General features: G+C 44.1%; 1 protein-coding gene across 1 annotated transcript; it reads right to left on the bottom strand.

Annotated features, from left to right (window-relative positions):
• Window positions 1–17: 17 nt before the first annotated feature.
• exoc3 (exocyst complex component 3) lies at window positions 18–21,066 on the bottom strand. Its single transcript, XM_004078620.4, has 16 exons — window positions 20,935–21,066; window positions 17,133–17,343; window positions 16,080–16,299; window positions 15,825–15,997; window positions 9,640–9,852; window positions 9,127–9,305; window positions 8,330–8,446; window positions 8,125–8,242; window positions 7,581–7,706; window positions 5,792–5,892; window positions 4,680–4,790; window positions 3,475–3,616; window positions 1,957–2,079; window positions 1,711–1,872; window positions 1,483–1,604; window positions 18–1,171 (listed from the first exon to the last, which is right to left on the bottom strand). Exons 2-16 carry the CDS (start codon window positions 17,274–17,276, stop codon window positions 976–978), a joined length of 2,247 nt encoding a protein of 748 aa, XP_004078668.1. The 5' UTR covers window positions 17,277–17,343; window positions 20,935–21,066; the 3' UTR covers window positions 18–975.
• Between the last annotated feature and the right edge of the window lie 1,623 nt (window positions 21,067–22,689).

Below are 22,689 nucleotides of genomic sequence, written 5' to 3'. Positions count from 1 at the left end.
AACTTAGTCATAGAAACTCAATTTTCAATCTAATTTTTATTTTGCAATCAAACATCCCAAGTATTTTACATTGTTTTTAAATTACCACCCAACTCATTAATTCAAGTGATTTCAAAGTCAGTAACCGTATTAAGTTACTTAAGTCTAAGAAAGTGACAAATGTTTATGCAATGACATGTCGTTTTGTGAAACCCAAACTGACAAAGCAAAAATATAACTAGACATTAACATTTTTGGATATTTAAACTTCAAAAGAAAAGAGGCACACATTTATTTTCAGTTTTTTAAAAATCTTACAAATATGTGACACTGTATTTGATAAAATAATTATATTTTTAAGTCAAAAATTAAGCCACGCGTGTAGTTTTTTTTTTGGGTGCATGTTGCATCTTGAGGATACAGTCCCAGCCTGTGGAGTTTTTAGGTCCTGACATCTGTTTGTAGTGACAATATCCCATCTCCACTGATGCCCCCCTTATCATCATGCTGCCCCCACCAATCCAGGTTTTTCTGTTTGTCCAGTGGTCATCATGCATCTACACTGCATCTTCCTTTGAACTGAAAATGTTTCAATCCCTCATCAGCGGAAGATTAGTGTAAACATTCCCCGTTTCTTCATAACGAACATTGAAATTAATAAAAAATGGCGGTCAAAAACCCTGTGATGGACTTTACCGGATCAAACCAAACATTCAAAAACTGAAAGAGTCAAGCTGCTGTAGACTGAACCGGAGCTTAGGCAATGGTGCCTCAGATGGGGGCTTGCTTCAGTCACTTCACCATGAGAAAATGACATTGGGCATGGTCACAAGCAGGACCGAACCTTTGAAACGTCCTACCTGCAGCTCAGTCATCTGAAACCTGAAACCCTGCAGTTATGTTTACAGCTCTGGGTTTATAGATGCTGAAGCACAAATGAGAAGAAAAACCTGAAATCAAATGTGGAGGGAGAAGATTCAAGAGGTGGTTCCCGCTTTATTTGAGCAGCTTTGAAGTTGCCATGGAGGTCATGGAGGTCATGGACATGGTGGGGACAGGAATGTCTCTGAAGATGGGCTGCGAAGCGGCAGAGCTGGCCACCTTGTTCTCGCTCAGAGTCCCGATGATCATCTGCCGCATCTCTCTGCTGGCGTCGCCTCGAACGGTGAGCAGCGCCTGGATGTGGTCCTCCCTGCAGCAGAGGGGACAGAAGAAGAAGAAGAAGAGCTGCCTCACCTGCCCAACACAACTGCTGCAGGTGGCGCACACACACAGGCTTCATTTCTGAATGATCAACTCAGACTGACCAAATTCAACTGAAATGAACCCTTAAAGCTGGAGGAATGTCATGTTTGGAGACAATTTGTGTGCATATGTATTTATATTGAAAATTTCCACTGATCTATAGTCAAACTTGACATAATGGTCATTTTTGCTCTCAATAACTGCATCATTGTCACACTGTGCCTTCAGGAGTGATGCCTCTGCTGTGTCACACCTCACCTGATATCGGGGTATTTGGACACCAGCGTGGTGACTTCCAGGAACAGGAGCGTGGGATCGGTCAGCTTAAACACCTCAGCGATGGCGGTGATGGCGCCGCACAGACGCTCTGTGTCTTCGCCCTGCAGCAGGCAGAAGTTGACCAACTGTGCAGCGCTCTGGGGGGTGGGGGGGTGGGGGTTTGGTGGCTCCTAAGTGCGACCGGTGCAGTGAAAGAGAGAAACTCACCGCCGCCAGCTTCCTGAAGAGGAAACTGAACTGGTCGGCTTCCCTGATCATCCTCTCTGCGCCCTCCCTCCTCTCATCAGCGTTTTTGAAGCTCATCCTCTTCTGCATCACTGCTTTGATGTACTCCACCACCACCCTCCGCAGCGCCTCCTTCGTCATCTCCTGCAGAAAAACGCAGGCGGCAGCCATGCTAACAGTCTCCTGCAGGAGGGGGGTCTGCGTTTTTAAAACCCGGTCTCACTGTACCTGGTTGAAGGGCTTTTTGATTTTATTGAAGTCGTTGAAATAGTCCTCCACCGTCACACAGATGGTGTCCACAGCATGAGAGCCGCTCAGCCACTTCCGGGTCAGGAGCTCGTTCAGGTGATGCTGTTCAACAGAACCGGAACAGTTTAGTGGACCGGGACTGCTCTGACCACATAGGTCTCAGGCGTTTCTCTGCCCCGTAGCCCTCATACTTCTAACGTTTGACATGTCCGAGTAAACAAAGAGAGTTTTGGGAGGAAAGAAGTGAAGAGGAACAAAGAGGGATGAAGGCTAGGACTGCTGAATCCTGGTCCTCCAGATCCACTTCTGTTACCCAGCCCTCCCTGCACAGCCTGCAGCTAACTATCTGGATCAAGTGTGTTCAGCAGAAATGGAGATGATGAAGTTCTCTTAAGCACAAATGAGGACGGAGAAAATAAGAGCATCAGGAGAACAAGATGATTGGATGTGAAACCAGATTCAGACATGCTCAGAGGAGGAGGAGCCAAAGAAAAGGATGAGGACGAGGAAAAAGATGAGTTAAAAGGCCTGTATCGTGCTTTTCTTTAGCCTGTCAGAGTAAAATATATCCATATATATGATCATATATTACCTTTGAAACACTAAAGAACCATTTTTTATAAAATATGAGTTTTTTTCACAGCCCCTTTTGCTATCCTGAAGTAAGCTGACTTGATCTTTAAGGCTCCGCCTTTCTCTCCTGTGGGTACCGCCCATTTCATGACATCATCCTAGAGTCGGCCTCAGCAGTGTGCCTGAGTTTCTCCCCCGAAAAATAAACATCCGAACTTTTACATAGCTGGATTGATGTCCATGTTGTTCACAGAAAATGAAAGCGTTTAGCCCATCACCGCTAGCTCCACTGAGAAAGTTAGCCTGGGGGCGGGGCTGGCACCCTAGACTCTTCCTGAAAGGGGCGGTTCCTCACTTTGTGATGTCAAATTTAATGACCTGCTCGTTTTTGTGGATTGGGAGGGGCTGGTGCTCAGAGAGCAGGTTTTTAGAGGAATACTCAGAGATGCATGAATGGATCAAAATACCCCTATGGGGGTAGATTTTAGTGAGGAATGAATGAATCATCCTGGCTCCAAAAAGTTGATTTTGCATGATATAGGCCCTTTAAAATAGGGGAGATGATTCTCTGTGGCACCCTCTAAAGGAAGCAGCTGAAAGGAAAATTAAAAGAGAACAGAGGATCCTGGGAGTTTCTCTATTGTTAGAAAAGCATCTATTAGCTGCTGACAAAGTCACATCATCTACCAAATCCTTTAAAGAATTGTTTTGAACGCACCGCAGTACTACTGTGAGAACGTATAAACCATGGAGTAAAAAGTGATCTGGAACATCAGCTGACTTATGATAAAAGGATCCTGAGGATTTCCATCTCTAATTCTCGTGCCATGATCAGTTGGAACCACTGACGGGATCCCAAACGCCTCACGTTCAGACATGAACAGACCAACATGGGCCCAGCGGGACCGCCACGGCCGTTCTTACTTCCAGATCAAGAAAGACCTCGTCCAGGAGAAACTGGCATCCATCTTTTGCCACGCCGCCGAGCGTCTTGTCAATGGCGGCGTCGCTTTCGGTGGGCTCGGAGGACTGAGAGTACTTCCTCTTCAGACTGTTGATGGACTCTCTGAGGAGGACAGGACACTGAAGTTCAGCAGGAGATGAGATAAAAGGTGTGTCACATAAATATTTATCAGCAGCTCTCAACTGTTTTAACACCAAGCGGCACACATTTAAACAGTAAGACACGGGAACTGCTTATATGCCGTCATAGCAGATGCCCCTATTCAAAGAGAATTTACAAGTGAGCTAAACCACAGAAAAACTAAACCAGACAATATGTAGTCATGGTTAACTAGTTTCCCAGTAGGTGGAGGGGATGTAATCTGTTGGTCATCAGCATTTCAGCATGATTTGGAGGGACCATCACCAGTCATCCTGCTGTGCGGTGTTGTGTGTAAGAGCTGTTTGGAGGGTAAGACACTGACTTAAAGACGTTTGTCTCTCATCCGAGCAGAGAAGTCTGCTACAGAAAGAGATGCATGAGATGTATGGAGAAGACAAAAGGAGCCGTGCGTCATCAGCGTAGAAACAGTACAAAAGTGTGAGTGATTGATGGGGAACACACAAAGAGAAGGGGTCCCAGGACAGAACTCTGTGGAACACCAGTGGGGAAGCAGTGAGATATGAAAAACACTTTATGTCAAAAGTGGGTCTGGTTCATTTAGAAAAGAAAGGGGGGATTTGGTCATTTAGTATGCCAAAGAGTCCAGGGAGACAAAGGAATACCAGGACTGTAGCTTTAACTGTTAGGAGAGTCTACAACAGAGAAGAATTTCTGATGAATAGACTTCTGAAACCTCACTAGTTGACATAAAGGATGTTGTCCAGAGACAAGAACTTGGACTGAATGCTGTTTATTCCAGGGTGCTGGCTTGAAATGGAGGGAGAGAGAGCGGCTCATAAATGTACAGATGAAAGCGGCGGTGGGTTTGTTTGAGTTCAGTCTGCAGCAGGAGAGGAAGCCGACAGGTTTATAGAGGCAGCACTTAGGACCCTGACTGCTGACTGAACACACAGCTCAACTGTGTCACCATCGAGAAAAGGCGGTACAGAATCCCCCTCCCCTTCATCATCATTTGCAGATGCGCGTCAGCTGAAAGTGTTCAGGTCTGGCTCTCAGGTCTTACTTGAATGTCTGGCAGTTGTTGATGATGGCGATCATATAGTGTACATAACACGGAGGCAGCTGCCGGTCTCTGAGGTGCTCCTCCTTGTAGGCCACTGCCTCCTCGCGGTACCTGAGCAAACAAACACAGGCCGGGTCAGCGTGCTCAGTCCTGTTCCCGTCCTGCTGCTATTTGATCTGCAGGGAGATGATGAGATCAGGACTTCCACTGTCATGTTCAGTGTAAACCCTGTCTGCAGGATGCTTTTTTAAGGTCAGTTTAAACATAATAGCGAGATATTGAACTCAATCTATGAAAGTAGTCTTTTAAAAAACTAAACAACAATAAAGAGCTGCCTTCAATCCATCAGGATCCCTAAAATAACCAAAGTGAAGCTGCAGTTGTAAATACATGCATGTTGGATAAATGACTTATCACTTTATAGTCTAGTGAATGTAATAAATAAATAACTGAACGTTAAGGATCACCCCCCCTGAGGGCAGTGTTTGGTTTAAAGGACAAAAGAAGATCACAGCTTCCATCCGCTGTGGTATATGATCTTGTTTGAGTGGATGCACTGATTTGCACGGGTGTGTGACGAACCAGTGACACTTCATGACGATTTGGGCTCGTCTTCCCTCCTCCACCCCCAATTACGGTTTGCAGTGTGAATGCAACAGAAAGTTAGTCTTCAAATAAACCCACGACTGAAATGTGTCCACAGAGAGGCTCGGAGCGCTAGTGTTTGCTGAGCTGCACAGGACTACAGCACAAAGCTTCTCAGTGCTTTAGAGAGCAGAAGGGAGAGATAGCAGTTTGAGTAGATGCCTCCCTTATCCCTTGTGCTATCTTGTGGGGTCCAGATGACCCCAACCTTACTTTGACGTGTTCTCCCTATCATGACAAAGGTGGATAAAGGTGGAAAGATTTCATGTAAACCATGGACATCAGTGAAGATCACAAATCATTAAAGAAAAAAGGTTCAGAGCACTGTCTAGTGGGTCTAGATGACCCCACTCCCAACGTTAAAGTGCCCTGGAGGCACGTTAACGTTGGGAGTAGGGTCATCTGGTCCCCACAAGATAGCACACGGATTATGATGGTAACTTCCTGTTTTGGGTGCTGAAACTCACCTGATGAGGAAAGAGTTCATCTGCTTGAGACACAGCTTCAGAACCTGGCCTTTGAACTCTCCGTCAATCTGTGCAGCAACTTGCAGGTTCTGCTCAAACATCTGCAAAAGACGTCAGAGACAGACGAACAGGTTCTGTGACTCCACCCATCGGATTGTTCTGCTACAGCGTCAGGGTAAGATACGTGCAGATCCATCATCCTGGCTCCTCATTTAGGTGGTGTGCCTGGTGACACCTGTGCCACGGGTAGATAGGGGGTCCTTGGATTGGACCCTGAGGGCTCCTGGCTACTGCACTGTCTATAATTGACTCTGTGCCGGGGGGTCCAGGGTTCTTATTAGGGATGTCAAAGATTGGGAGTAACAGCAGTATCGGTTAAAAACCACAGATTATGTTGGTAAAAGGTATAATATCAATCGGTAAGTAGAGCCGGTTTAGCTCGTGCTGGTTTGCGGCGCCTTCCGTCCGTGAAACCAGGGTTCGACTCCGGGCTGCTCCCTGTTCCCTTCTCTACCCCTGTGCCGGTTCCAAGCCCGGTTTGAGAAGGTTGCGTCAGGAAGGGCATCCGGCGTAAAACATTGCCAAGTTTACCATGCGACTTGTTCGCTGTGGCGACCCCTGATGGGAGAAGCCGAAAGAGGAAGATCAATCGGTAAGTAAATGCTCTTGTTTCAGTCAAACTTTGTCAGTTTCTCTACCTTTTGTATCTCTACGTCTTAACTTATTCCAATTAATATTCTAGATGTTTTAAACTTTTTATACATATACTTATTTTAATTTATGTCTCCATATTTTAGCTGTTTTTATATTTTAACTTTTCTATTTGTCACGTCTACATTTTAGATTATTTACAAGGGTTTTCCCGGCTTTTTGCTTGGGGTGTTTGTGTTCGAGCTCCCAGAGTTTTGGCCCTGCTCGTCTTCTGGCATCTCTTGTGTTCCGGGTCCTCCGAGCTGCCCGGCCCGGTGTGCATTGGGCCCAGGGGTTGGGGGGGGCTGTGGGGCAGGAGGTGTGCTGTTTAGATGGTGACACCCGGCCAACAGGAGGACAGGGCGGATGGCGCCTTCTGGGTTCTTTAGCTTTTTATAATCATTTCTCTTTTATATGCATTTGTTTTTATGTAGTTTATCATGAGGGGCTTATTCTAGCATTTTATTTCACGTGTGGGAATTGGTGTTTTTGCATTCTTGTTTGTTTTTGTGTACAGCACCACAAGCTGTTCTTTTTTCATGAAAGGCGCTTTAGAAATAAAATTAATTTGAATTTACCATCGCACCTTTTTTATGTATGTGTGATGTAAGCAAAAAGACATCCAATCACAAGCTTGCTTCTACCAAATCAGGTCAATTACAATTAGCTGAAGGCGAACAACAGTGTGTGATGTGTGTGCGCCACAAAGTTGGTCACATTTTTCACGCATCGATTCTTAGATCATAATGGCTAAAGAAACAAGTGAGAGGGAAACATAATGAACCCTAGTTCTCATCTGTCCTCTACATGCAGGAACCTCACAGTGGCTTCTAGAAAGCACACACTCACCTGAGCAAACCTGCCTGCTCTGCACAGATGTTTGTATGAGAGCAGACGTCCTGGATGTCCAGACCAGAACTCAATGAAAACCCCAAACAAACAAATTAAGTTTAGTTTTAATTAAAAAATGTGTTTATCTAAATATAAATCTGGTTGGCCCAACTTAACAGATCCCCAATAGTAAACCTTGCAGACCAGAACCAGCAAACCACCAACCAGGCCTGCGAGATCACAGACTTTGGCGATGACTGCGCCGTACCTGAAAGACGATGGCGGGCAGAGTGGTCTGGTAGTACCCGTCCTGGTCAGCCTCGGGCTCGCTGTCTTTGTGCCAGTCCTTCTTGTCCGTTTCCAGAGCCTTCCGTAGCCACCCGGTTATATTCAGCTGCAGGCACAAACCCACAGTCACGTCAGCATCCCGTTTGGAAGCCATCAGCAACCAGCAAACCAGAGTTTGGGTGAGTTAGTGAGGTCGCGGTTGTGCACATGCACGTGTTAACCTGCAGGGTTGGGTTGGCCTGCAGAGCTGCTGCTCAGAGGGAAAACACCACTCGAGCGACAAATGCAGGGAACATTTTATTTCAGTTTTCTCTTAACCGAGAGTCACAGAGACAGACTGGATCTGAAACAGTGACACCCACAAACAGAATCTTATGTAATTATGACTCAAGGGGGCGGGGCCCCAAAAGCCCATCTTGGCTATACATTCATCTTGTGGTGAGTTCAGTGTCTGTGTTCATGCATTTTTTCAATCAGCCTTCAGCCCTGTTAGAAACAAGATCTCTGCACCGCTCAATGCTTACTGTGAAGGTCTGGATGTATTTACTCAGCAGGTGGTCCACAACCTCCTTTGGTAGCAGAGGCTCCAACTGGTTGATGTCACACTCTGAAAACAGATCTGGATGCCCCATCATCTCCGCGCTGAAACACAGAGCCACCCTTTGTCTGAACATGTCTCCTCCATGTGTGGCTGGATGGATGGATGGATGGATGGATGGATAAACAAACCTCTTATAGGTGTTCAAAACCCAGGTGAGCAGCGATACAATCTCATTGGCCTCCAGGTCCTCAGAGGCCAGTTCTTTGACTCGAGCAGACACAGCAGCGTGGTAGAGGCTAAAGAATCTGAAACCAGAAGAAACCTTCCTGATTGCAGGACATTGCTGAGGAACACGAGCGCTCCCGCAGTCAGAGCTTCTCAAGAACAGTCAAGAGAGCACTGATCGGTGATGGGACACTCCAGAGTCTCAAAACACTCCAGGAATTTTCAAATGAAAAGAAAGAAGCGTTCAGCTGCAACCACTTTTACGGTTCAAACCCTAACTGGCATTTGTGCATCAATATTTTACTTTAAAAGATGGCTTCGGGCAGAAAAGATGATGTAAACCATTGACAGTAAATGAGAACTGGATTGAGAGACTCCTCTCCCTGCCATTCCAAACAGGAAGTACCTGCTGTTTCCAAGAAGCCAAAATCCCACAGACTTCTATACAGAAATATGCATTATTCAAGTTATAAACTGGTCAATCAGATGCCAATCAATAAAAGTCTCCCGAACCTGCTTCCAGTGGAAGGGGTGTGGCCTGCTAACATACTCACTCCTGATTAGAAAGAGTAGTTGCCATGGAAATGTAGACGGACCAATCATGGCCTTATTGAGGACGTCTGCTTCCAACATGGCGATGGACACATCGCGGAAAAATAGCGACTCAATTGACTTCAAATGGTTGGAACCAGAAGCAAGGTATTTTCCGTGGCTGACATCACAGTTATGTATTATACAGTCAATGTGTTGGACCTGTTACCTGTTGAAGGTGTTGTAGTGAGGGGGGAAGCACTGCACCATGAGGTTTTTGACAATGATGAGGTCATCCACCACGTACTTCCTGGTTATCTCCAGTAGGCGAACCAGCCACATCTTGTCCGCCTCCCTGGTCACGGACTGCGTGCCCTCGATGCGAGTGCTGACGGTGTGCTCCAGAACCTGCAGAGCAAAGAGGTTGCAGGTTCTAGCTTTCCTGTTGTTTGAGTTGAAGCCTGTGAGACCGCGTGAACTCATTTACTGCACCATTACCAATTCTATTTTGGTTTGATTCCGTATCAGGTTCTTATAGAAAATCCAACACTGAAAACAGAGCACACTTCATCCTAACACGAGATGTTCCCAGAGTTCTAACAGAACTACGACGCGACTGTTGGACCTGATGATCATCAGACAGGCGAGGCCCAGATTAAAGGGAAGAACTTCTTAAACATGTAAAAGAATTCAATTCTGCTGAGCTTTGATGAAGGACCGCTGGTCTGGCTGCTCCTCTGACCTGAAACATCTTGTCCTTCCAGTGTTTGGGTCTCCCAGGTGGGATGAATCCGGTCTGTTTCCTTCGGTCAACCATTCGCCGATCAATCTTCTCCTCCCGCTCAATGATGCGAATAACCGACACCAGCATGGTGGGGTCACGGCGAACTGTGACCATGGACCTCTGCAGAACCATCCATAACTGCTTGGCCAGCTCATCTGACAGCGATTGAACCTTGAAGAAGCACAAAGACAGGTGGCAGTTCAGTTAACAGCTAAAACAGTTTATGTCCTGATAAGTATCTGAACAATCGAATGAATGATAGCTTCATTCATGGGAGAAGCCAGCTTAAGTCAAACAAACTTGTGCTTAAGAGTGGAGACAAACACCCATTTACAACTATAGACCTGTGTCTCTCCTCCCACAATTCTCAACAATTTTAGAAAAATTTTTTAATGATGAATTAGTTGTAGTTTTTGATAAACATCACCATCACATTATAAATGAAAACCAATATGGTTTTAGAGAAAACAGATCAGTCTCATTGACTATCATGGATGCGTGGAGGAAATCACAGATGTTCTGGACAAAAAGAAATATGCAGCACAGACATTGACTTTAAAAAAGCATTTGACTCTCAATCAAGAAATCCTACTTGACAAACTGGAAGGGTATGGGATAAGATGACTAGCACTAACTTGGTGAAAAGCTATTTAACGGGAAGAAAACAATTTGTGAAGATTGATGAATTTACATCAGAAGCCAAAGGGATAAGTTGTGGTGTTCCACAAGGATCAATTCTGGGCCCGCTGCTATTTAATATTCAAAGAGATTCAAAGAGGTTTATTATCATATGCACAATAAAGAAACGGGTTTCCCTGTACAATGAGATTCTTTCTTTGCTGCCTGCTCCGAATGCCAAAAGGAGAGGAAACTGAAGAAGAAGAAAAAAAAAAAAAGAAAAAGAAAAATTCAAACACAACATACGCACAAAACACAAGATGTCGGGTGGCAATACTAAAGTGCAAAAGTGACAATAACAGTAGCGGACAGTGGGGATGTGCAAAGGTGCAGTTGTTGTTTCAGACTCCTGTCAGCTGTTAAGGAGTCTGATGGCAGAGGGAAAGAAAGAGTTTTTGAGTCTGGTGGTCCTACACTTCACACTCCTGTACCTCCGTCCTGAGGGGAGGAGAGTGAACAGTCCTCGTTGCGGGTGGGTGGGGTCCTTGACAATGGAGGCAGCTCTCCTGCAGACCCTGCGTTTGTATATGCTCTGCAGCGAGGGCAGAGGAGTCCTGGTGATCTTGGACGCAGTCTTCACTACTCTCTGCAGGCGTTTGCGGTCCACGGCGGTAGAGCTGCCATACCACACTGTGATGCAGCTGGTTAGAATGGACTCAACCATGCAGCTGTAGAAGTTACTGAGGATCTTTGGGGACATGCCGAACCTCCTCAGCCTCCTCAGAAAGTACAGCCGCTGATGAGCTTTCTTCACCAGCTGTGATGTGTTTAGTGCCCAGGTGAGGTCCTGGCTGAGGTGGACCCCCAGATATTTGAAGCTGCTCACCCTCTCCACTTCCAGACCCCGGATAAGAAGCGGCTGATGAGGGTTCCTTCTCTCCTTCCTCATGTCCACTATCATCTCCTTTGTCTTGTCTGTGTTGAGGGTGAGGTTGTTGTCCTCACACCATGTCACCAGACTGGCCACCTCCCTCCTGTAGGCTGCTTCATCCCCGCCAGTGATGCGTCCTATCACAGCGGTGTCATCAGCGAACTTCAGGATGATGTTGTCCTTATGAGAGGCCGCACAGTCGTGGGTGAACAGGGTGTAGAGGATGGGGCTGAGAACACAGCCCTGTGGTGTGCCGATGTTTGTGATGATGCTGGCTGAAGTCCTGTTCCCTATTCTGACAGACTGAGGCCTGCCAGTCAAAAAGTCCAGGAGCCAGTCACAGATGATGGGGTGTATTCCAAGGGAGAACAGTTTGTGGGCGAGTTTGTGGGGAACAACCGTGTTGAATGCAGAACTATAGTCAATAAAGAGCATCCTGATGTAGGAGTCTTTATTCTCCAGGTGTGAGAAGGAGGTGTGCAGTGCTGCAGCAATGGTGTCCGAGGTGGACCTGTTGGGCCGGTATGCGTACTGCAGGGGGTCTAGTGTGTCTGGGATGCTGCTCTGAATGTGGGTCAGCATCACTCTCTCAAAGCACTTCATAATGATCGGAGTGAGTGCCACTGGCCTGTAGTCATTCAGGCAGGTGGGAGGGCTCTTCTTGGGAAGGGGAACAATGGTTGTGGTCTTGAAGCAGGAGGGGATGACTCTTTGGCTGAGGGACAGGTTGAATATGGAGGTGAGAACGTCTGTCAGCTCGTTAGCACATGCTCTGAGGGCTCGTCCAGGAATGTTGTCCGGACCGGTCGCCTTGCGGGTGTTGATCCTCCTCAGAGCTTTGTTTACCTGGGCTGTTGAAACGACTGGTGGGGGTGAGGGGGGTGTAATGGTCCAAGAGTATAACGGTCCCTCCGTGTGGGGGGTGGACGTCTCAAAGCGGGTGTAGAAGGCATTGAGTACGTCGGGCAGGCTGTCTGCAGCACTGATGGTGATGGTGCTGCTTCTGTAGTCTGTGATGTGCTGCAGGCCCCTCCACATGCGGCCAGAGTCAGCAGTAGAATAGAAGCCATCCAGCTTCTCTCTGTACTGCCTCTTTGCTGCTGTGATGGCCTTCCTCAGGCCGTACTTCGCAGCTTTGTACTCGGACTCATTACCAGATGTAAATGCAGTGGAGCGAGCACGCAGCATGCGACGTACATGGCCGTTTATCCAGGGCTTCTGGTTAGGAAACTTCCTGACTTGGATTGTGGGCACAATGTTCTCCACACAAGTGCTGATATATCCAGTCACGTAGTCAGCATAATCCTGTATGCTGACTGAAGAGTCCTCCAGTCCTGCAGCTTTAAACACATCCCAGTCTGTTGTCATGAAGCAGTCTTGCAATTTGCTCTCAGTCTCAGGGGTCCAGAGCTGAACCTGTTTGGTGACTGGATTAGATTGTTTGAGTCTTTGTCTGTAGGCTGGGTACAGAAACAAAGAGATGTGGTCAGAGTGTCCAAAGTGGGGGCGGGGGGCGGCCCTGTATGCACCCTTTATGTTGGTGTAAACGTGATCCAAGATGTTCTTGTCACGAGTGGGAATGTCAACATGCTGGTAATATCTGGGAAATACGGTCCGGAGATTGCACTGATTGAAGTCGCCCGCAGCAATAAAAACAGATCAGGGTGAGCCGTCTCTAGAGCGCTGATGACGTCATGGAGCTTGCCGAGAGCCGCTGCAGTGTTGGCTCGCGGGGGAATGTAAACAGCAGCTAAAAACACGGCTGTAAACTCCCTTGGCAGGTAGTAGGGACGGCACTTTAGCAACAAAAACTCCACATCAGGAGAACAGTGCTGGTGGACAGTCTGTACGTCCCCACACCACGCGTTGTTGATAAACACACACACGCCGCCCCTTTTCGTTTTACCGGAGGCTGCTGTCCGGTCTCCCCGATGAATGGAGTGCGTCTGTAGCTGCAGAGCGGAATCTGGGACGTCTTCTGAGAGCCATGTTTCGGTGAAAATCAGAGCGCAGCACTCTCTTATTTCCCGCTGTGTCGTCGTCCTGGCTCTTAGTTCGTCCAGTTTGTTGTCCAGAGACCGCACGTTGGCTAGCAGGAGGCTGGGTAGCGGTGGTCGAGTTGCACGGGCAATATATACATAAATGAAAATCATATTATATGCTGATGACACAAACATATTCTATTATAAAGACAAACATAGGGAACTTATCAGTGTGGTAAAAACAGAGTTGACAAAATAAAATCATGGATAGATTACAACAAATTATCTTTAAACCAAAATAAAACCAAAGTGATGTTTTTTGGTAACTACAATGCCAATAGCTCTCAATTAAAATAAATAATGTATCAATTAAGAGTGTTGCAGAAATCAAATTCTTAGGGGTTATGATCGATAAACTTAGCTGGAAGCCACACATCAGACACACACAAAATAACGTTTCAAAAAGTATTTCAATAATAAATAAATCTAAACATATATTAAAATACAACAGTAGATATTTACTGTACTGCTCCTTAACATTATCATATTTCACCTACTGTTTAGAAATTTGAGGAATAATTATAGAAGCTCACTACATCCTCTCTTTTTACTTCAAAACTGAGCCATCCGTTGTACATAAATTGAACATAAAGCCGACTATCTTGATCATACAAACCATTTATTTGATCAATCTAGACTTTTAAAACTGTATGACCTTGTGGATTTTTACCCCGCACAACTTCTATACAGAGCCAGTGGGAAATCGTTTCCATTCAATATCCAAAAACAGAGAGGCTACAAACAGAGGGGATGTAGGAACTTCAAGATCAAACTGATAAGAACCACAAAGAAAAGTTTCTGTGTGTCGGTGTGTGGCACTAAACTTTTTAATAGGTTCAGTAATGAGCTCAAACAATTTTTAAATATTCAAGAAAAATGCAGAAAGTAATTCTGATTTAATGATATCAAGATAAGAGGAGTTAAGGATCAATAGGTGTTTAAATAATTCCAAAAACATGAACTTGGTTGTGTTGAAATAATTAAAGCTCTTTTAATTAAAACTAATCAGTATTACATTGTGGAATGTGCAATAATGATTATTGAAATGTTTGAATTACAATCAAATCTATTGCTTTTCTTTACCTGATCTGCAATAATTACTGGTTTAATGTGATCATGATCATAATCAATGATTATTACATAACGGTTATCTAAAGTGTGAATCATTAAGGTTGAATGAAAAGATAATCAATAAGTACTCGATTTTGTGACTTGATAATAATCTGAAATGTGTAGCAATATCTGGATTAGTCTAAAATCGTATTCTGATTATAACCAATGAGTATTACATATCTGTTATGTGGCGTGTGATTCACGTTACTGTTTACTAAAATTATAATAAATGTTTTCTGAAGTTGATCAATCATCAATAAGCACTCGATTTTGTAACTTGAAAAGAATTTATCGGATCAGAACGTGATTACAAAAACTTGGTAAACCTATTAAATGAATTGACTCAGTGGGGGTTCTCTGTTTTATTCCTTTTCACGCAATAAATCAAGCTCTACGTGACTTTAGTTCATGATCACTACATTTAATTAAGCACAAGTGACTTAAGTGTGTCTTTGTTTGCTTCTTCTGTTTGTTTTTTTAATCTATACATTTCATCATTACTGTAATGAGTTCTGATTATAATTAATGCTTTAAATCAATCAAATAAAAAAAACAATCAATCAAATCAATTCTCCTGTCGTTTTCATCTTCCTGTTTTTCTGTCTCTCTGTCGTTCCAAACTATTTTAAGCTCATTTCTAAATCTCTTTTTCTAAAACTGCTGCAGTCACTTCATTGGTTGCTCTTAGTAACAACATAATATTTGGAAGGTGTCAGTCTGTTGAGCTTCAGCAGCACCGATGAAGCTGCTCCCATCCGAGTCTGTTGACATCTCCATGTTTCACACTCTGTGCTGCTTGTGCTGCACCTGAACTTCAAAGCTTTTATCCTTCGAGCTTTGTTCATCTCAGACTTAAGGGGCAGATGAACTAGAATTATTGTCATATTTTCCATGAATTCTCATTTTGTGCGAGTCCTGCTGCCACACAGGAGTCTGAGATCACACGAATGCCGACACCAGTTCTGGAAGACGGTCTAAATTTCTTCCTGTCCAATGCGGACATTCACAGTCAGACTCTGCAGAGCGCTCAGCTCTGAACCCAGAACCACAGAACCAGAACTGCTTGCTGTGTGGACAGATTCAAACCAAACCCTGAGCATAAACTCCAGCAGACTCTCTGCACTAAAGGGAAATTTGATCAAGCACTTCCTATAATGTTACAAAAACCCAGAAGGATTAATCCGTGACAGACTCAGCGGTCCTCCTCTCTCCCCTCTGACCTTTAAGGGCTGTCAAGAGGATTCAGGAAGCTGAAAGCTGTAAGGGGCACAGCTGTGGCTTTCTGTCTGTGGGACAACATGATTCTAATGGTTGGTGTCTAAACTTGAATGTTTTTGTAGTACGGTGGACATTCCTGCTCTGCAAACACGATGAACAGTTTCCAGTCTGCCACCTTTGAACTGACTGGAGAACACTCCTGCTGACTCGTCTCAACTTACATCTTCAAAGTAGATGGAGATGAGGTTCATGTCGCTGGTGTTCTTGCTGTCCATCCGGTACTGTTCGTACATGAGGTCATCCCGGGAACACTCCAACTCCATCAGCTTCCTGTGGGCCTGCAGCAGCTCCGCCTGCTCTATCAGCTGCTGGGTCTCTTGGACAATCTCCGGGACTTTAGACACAAAACTAGAGCGAGTTAAATAATAAAAAAGACACAGACGACACCCTCTCAGACAGCTTTGAGTGAAAGTTACCGGAAAATATGTTCTTGAGGTTTTCTACGGCAGAGGCCAGCTGACTGTGCTGAACCACGGCGTCCTTGACGTCTTTGAGGCTCTCGATGGTGTTGATGCTCTGCCTCCAGTCTTTGCTCACATCAGCCAGAGAGCCCTGGATGTCTTTGACGTCCAGCAGAGCGCTGTGAAGCTGGGTCAGTCCTGTGCGCACGCCGTCCAGCTGAGACTGGATCGCCGCCTGAACCACAGGACGAACTCATTATTACTGAAGCACTCATCTCATTTTTACAGGTTTAACACAGGGCAGAAAAAGAGAAAAAAAACTGTTAGAATTCAAATTCAGAAAAGATTTATGGGGAGTTTTTTTATTTTAGTTTACAACAGGGGTGTCAAACATACGGCCCGCGGGTCGTATCCGGCCCGCCAGATGGTTCCATCCGGCCCAGTCATGAAAAGAAGAAATTATAAGGATGTTTTTAAAAAAAAAGCACGTTTCTAGTTCATCCCTGTGGCAAGTTATGATTTTTTAAAGAAAAACCCAAATGCGCAATTGGCCACTAGGGGAAGCAAAGGTGAACCAGCATATCCCTACATGTGCCAAAAACGAAACCTAACAGCTCAACGTCAGAGTAAGATGTAGTTTGGTTCGTGTAAACACTTACTGCTGTTGCATTGCAATAAGAGGGATCAGTAGTGACACCCTAATGACCAAAATGTTGTCAAAGACGAAAAAAAGGTTGAAGTGGAGAGCTAAGCTTTCTAGGAAAAATTGAGTTTTATTTGTTTAAAGAACACCATTCACCATTTGCAGGGCGAGTTAAGAAAAGCACAGATTTACCAACCATTAGCTGGGCTGACAAAATAATCATTTACTGCAGCCGTGACGTCAGTGATGGAGCAGTTTCTGTGGGAAACTGGTCCAAATGATTCTTTGAGTGGTAAAGGTCGCCGACCCCTGGTCTATCAGCTGGATCAGTGTGCCTCTTCTGAACCAAGTTTCCGGTGGACTGACGGAGCAGATCCGCTCTCCTGTAACCATGCGAAAATCCAGAGAGGGCTGCCCTCCCTTACCTTCAGTCTGGCTTCCACAGAAGCCTTCTTGCGTGCCTCTCTTCTTCTGTACTGCTCTACTTTGTCCAGCTGGTCCGACCTTTGCAGCATCCCCGCCACGCGCTGCACTGCAGTGGCAACCGCCTCCCGACTGGTCTCCTCCATTTTGCTGCTGCGTGGAGTCGAGTCCAGAGCTTCATGCAACTATTCAATAACACTGCACAGTCTAAACCTGCAGAGAAAAACACAGAATTGTTTAAGTGAAGTTTGTACAGTTATTGATGCTGCTAAATAATAATCTGCAAGTTGCTGCAGATCTTGGAGTTGAGTTTTGAGGACAGTCAGAGCAGCTGGGTCTCTGAGCCGGGGGGTATTCCAGGAAGCATGTTCAAACTACCCTGACTTTAAGCTTGAACTCTGGCTGAATTCCGCCTGAACTTGCTTACTCTGGGTATGTCAGTTCCAAAGGACCGGATATGAGTTGGCGTAATTACGCTCGACTTGGTAACCCTGGGTTAAAGCACGTGCACGGAAGGTACATAAAGACATTCTCAATGGATCATGTGGAGAACAAAAGAGAGCGCTATACTTCAGTGAGACGGAGTCTGAGATTTTAATGATGGCGAATGAAGATTATAAGTCCATCAAAAAAGTAACATGGCTGCATCATCAGCAAAAGAAAGAGTTTCTGCTTGGAGAAAAATAACAGACAAAGTAAACGCACAATTTTCTAGCTCATTTCTATTTTCATTGTGACGCATATATATACTGTATATATGTATATACTGTATGTATATATGTATATACTGTATGTATATATATATATATATATATATATATATATATATATATATATATATATATATATATAAAAAACATATCCAACTTTGCCAACTTAAATGAATTACTTCTATTGGTAACAAGTACCGGTAAATGAGTTAAATTTATTTAACCTAATTTCTTACGTGTATCCAACTCAATATTTTATTTACAACTCAAATTTACATATTATTTATTCAATTAAATGTTTTTTTCATCTTAATTTATTGTACTTCTTGAACTTTCATATGTGTAATTTTAAGCCTGCAGATATAGCTATTCTATAACAAGAAAATAAATAAAACAAAATCGATTTGCAACATGAAACATAGAAATCATATACCATGTCTCTGACTTTAACATTACATCACCTGGCAGTAGTGGTGCTAAATAAACTCATCATCCTCTCCCTCCCTCTCACTCATGGTGCAGAAAGAATTAAATATAACAGTACAAATAACTAGACAATACACAGTAAAACAGCTAAACAACTAAACACATTTGGTCAAAAAACCACACTTAAACCCAAATCTGTACAGACAGGCAAAGGGAATGATATCCCACAATTCCTTGTGGTGCTGATCTAACAGCAGCACCAAAGTTACACCTACGTAACCCTTGTGCTATCCTAGGCACTTTAACATTGGGAGTTGGGTCATCTAGACCCACTAGACCAGGGGTGTCAAACTCATTTTCACCGAGGGCAACATCAGCATAGTGTCTGTCCTCAAAGGGCCAGATATAACTTATACATGCAACTAAATGTAATGAAAAATAAACGTAACTTCTCCTTAATGTCAAATCACTAATTTATTTATTTATTGTAACTTTTAAAGTGACAGTTACAGCTGCATAGAAAACACATGTTTGCGTGTTACTCTAGCATAAATCCTTTTAAATTTTTTCCTGTCAGGTTAGGTTATATTGACAGTGTTTAAGTCCTAATGTTTAGTTGCCCAATCCCATATTTCAAGTCCAATTCCCCCTAGATATGAATAAATACACACCAATTTTTATTTTAAGAAAATAAAAACTTTTATGCTCTCGCAGGCCACATAAAATGACATGGAGGGCCACATTTGGCCCGGGGGCCTTCAGTTTGAACACATGTGCACTAGACAGGGTTCCAGAGCAGCTGAATGCTCTGCCCCCCATGGTGACAAGGCGAGCAGTGGGGACATCCAGATGAAGGGAGGAGGAGGATCTGAGGGTACGGGTGGGAATGGAATACCCCCCCGGACTCTGACCTTAGGTCAACAAAAACATCAACACAAATAACCACAGACAAGAAGAAGGGGGCTCGTGTTTGCTAGGAGCTGGTGTGCTGCTTTTCTACCTGCCAAACTTGCTCCATCATATCTATCAGATCTTGTTCATGTGGCCATTCTCACCCGTACCCTCAGATCCTCCTCCTCCCTTCATCTGGATGTCCCCACTGCTCGCCTTGTCACTATGGGGGGCAGAGCATTCAGCTGCTCTGGAACCCTGTCTAGTGCACATGTGTTCAAACTGAAGGCCCCCGGGCCAAATGTGGCCCTCCATGTCAGCATTCAGCTGCTCTGCCCCCCGGCTCTGGAACTCTCTATCTCCGGACCTCAGAAACATTGGGTCTCTCTCACAATTCGCTAAAACACTGAAAACTCATCTTTTCCAACTCGCCTATCCCCCCCCCCCCCCCATAACTTCCTATTTCTGGCCTATTTATATGTATATTTTATTGTGCATTCGATTGCTGTTATTTTATTTTCACTTTTATGTACAGCGACCTTGGGTGTTCTTGAAAGGCGCCTAACAAATAAAATTTATTATTATTATTATTATTATTGTTATTATTAAATGGACACGCCATTCTGCTTCACCTCTCTGTAAACAAACTAACCTTCAACTAAACCTGCTCCAGAGACCTCTGAACATAACCTGGTCCGGAGCAGGTTTACTCATTATTATAACAATAAAAAGGACGGGGAAAAAATGCACGGCGTGCATAAATTGATTAAAAAAATTTCCGTCGTAGACGTTACAGTAATAACTGGTAGGGGTGCTATGTAAACTCATCATCTTCTCCGTTGCTCTCACTCATGGTGGAGAGACATAAGCTTAGTAGGACAAAATAACTCGGTAAAACACAGTAAAAAAGCTAAACAACTAAACACATTGGGTCAAAAAGCCACACTTAAACCCAAATCCGTCCAGACAGGCAAAGGGAATGATATCCCACAATCCCTTGCGGTGCCGATCTAACAGCAGCACCAAAGTTACACCTAATTAATTGAATTAATTTGAATGAAAGTAAAAATAACTGTCTGAAATCTACATGTTATTTTTAAGCTGACTTAACAAAAAAAGTATATATATTAATTAAATAATTAAGTTAGATCAACAATGTAAAAAAGTTTATTTTTCCAACATCCATACGTGGTCTCATCACCCTCTCATGGTGGAAAAAGTATTACTGAGCTTCTTCATCCACTAAATCATCTTCAAATGGACACGCCATGCTGCTTCACCTCTCTAAAAACAAACTAACCTTCAGGTAAACCTGCTCCAGACCAGGTTATGTTCAGAGCATGAGTTGCTATGGCAACTTCATATCCTGAAACATACCTCCATTTCTGGAACCGAAAGCTGAGGTTATCAACTTCCTTAGCCTCAAACTTACCGTGGTAACTCACATAACCAACCTGCTTTCTGGAATACCCCCCCGGACCCTGACCTTAGGTCAACAAAAACAACATCACAAATAACCACAGACAAGAAGGGGGCTCGTGTTTGCTAGGAGCTGGTGTGCTGCTTTTCTACCTGCCAAAATTGTTGCCAATTCCCTGACTCAGGTGAATTTCAACATTCGTGGTGGGAACTTCTGTTTGCTTAGATGTCTCTTCAGCAGCTGAGTGCTGCTGTGTTCGCGGCTCCGGGGTTGCAGCTAAGCTAACCGGGGCCGACAGCGGCCCCCACCGCCTGGCTCCCGCCAACAGGCCCACACACACGCCCCGCGCCGTCTTACCTCATACAGTCACGGAATCAACTGGAACTCTGGGTGCAAATCTAGGAAAAATAAAACAAATAAAGTCCGTTTAAACGTCCTTGCTATTGTGTGACGTCACTTCCGTATTTGCCTCCGAGAACCGCCTACTTTTTCTTCTTCGTCTCTTCTTTGCCGTATTTCGCGGGGTAACTGCGTCAGCACCGCCACCTGCTGGACATTCAGCATTAATGCACATACTCTGGAAGGATTTCATGTGACCATTTTACCAGTGGCGGTTCTACACTGACTTACTCCCCGGGCGAGTAACCCCCCCTCCCCCGCATACACAAATTTCACGATATCCTTCTGTCTCTATCTTTATCTACCTTTATTTAACATTTTACACAAAATGCCTGAATTTTATAATTAGTATTAAAGGGGTATCAAACTCAGTCACACAGGGGGCCTAAATTAAAAACACGCTTTAGGTTTTGGGTCAAACAAGATAAACATTTACTGAACACACTAAAGCTAAACTTTTAAACTTTTTAAACTTAACTTTTTGAACATAAATATGAATAAAACAGACAGGAATATTAATACAGAATAAATCAAGTTAAACCTAAAATGACGTATAATATTTTGCCCTCCAAAAAAATATATTCTGTCAAAATTATACAGTTATGAACATGCCGCAGAACAAAACAAACAAAGTCTGGAAACTTTAATGATAAATCAAATCATGCCGTTTTCTCTGCTCTTTTGTCGTTTTTTTTAGCGCTGGACTCCTGGCATCAAGGCCTGTTCACACCGGGACGAATTTCGCCGGCGATTTTCGCCGACGTTTAACCCCTCGTGACTAAACAAAGGGCACCAACGAGAGTGTGCACACCGATGTGAAAAAATGCCACGCGTTAAAGCGTCAAAAAAAAAACGCCTCGGGTTCGTTTTTTTTTTTCGACGCGTCGCGTCGAAATCTACTCGACCAATGAGAATGGCGCTTTTGCTCACGTGTCTGAAGTTAGAGTAAAACACAACTTGGGGGCGCTCAAACACAAAACTGCCTTGCTGAGCACACATACCAGCGAAGAAGATAGACGCCAAGTAGCGTCTACACTGCCGCGAAGAAATAATGACGGACATTCTAAAACATCCCCGAACCAAGCACCAGTTGGAGCTACTGGTGCTTGAAATATTCATGTTTTCTTTGTTTGATTCTGACAAGCGTGTAAATACTTGCTCTCTTCTTCTGAGTGAAAAGCGACTTTAAGAAGCGTAAAGCTGCGCAGCGCCACCTTGTGTACAGGAGTATTTCTGTTTACATTAAGCGCCATCTAATGTCAGGGAATGAAATTGCATGTTCACTCCACTCATCGTCATCGAAAATCGCCTGGGTGTGAACACAAAAAACGTGGCGAAAAACGCTGGCGAATAACGCCTGGCGAATATTCGTCCCGGTGTGTACGGGCCTTCATTTTTATCAATCAGCTAATTTCTTGGTGTGTGATGTCCTGTGTTGTGTCTTTGTGAAACAGATTAGAGGGATTAGTGTTTTTTTTTTTTTTTAAAAACTGTTATTGTGAATATAATAAAACATTATAAAACATTAAAAACTAAATGATAGAACTCATCACTGATTACTCCCAAAATATTTGCCATTTTCCTAATTTTGTGCAACACCAACAGTAAAAATCCTCCAAAAAACCTTAAAACATTAATAAACAAATGATTGATTGTTTATTTATTATCTCAAAAAGTGCAGCTGTTTTACTGCATTACCTGCTGTCTTCATGT

The sequence above is a fragment of the Oryzias latipes genome, chromosome 17 (assembly GCF_002234675.1).
Source record: "Oryzias latipes chromosome 17, ASM223467v1".
NCBI classification, from domain to species: Eukaryota; Metazoa; Chordata; class Actinopteri; order Beloniformes; family Adrianichthyidae; genus Oryzias; species Oryzias latipes.
Note: the sequence above shows the minus strand (reverse complement) of the source record. Positions and strands in the feature narration are given on the sequence as shown.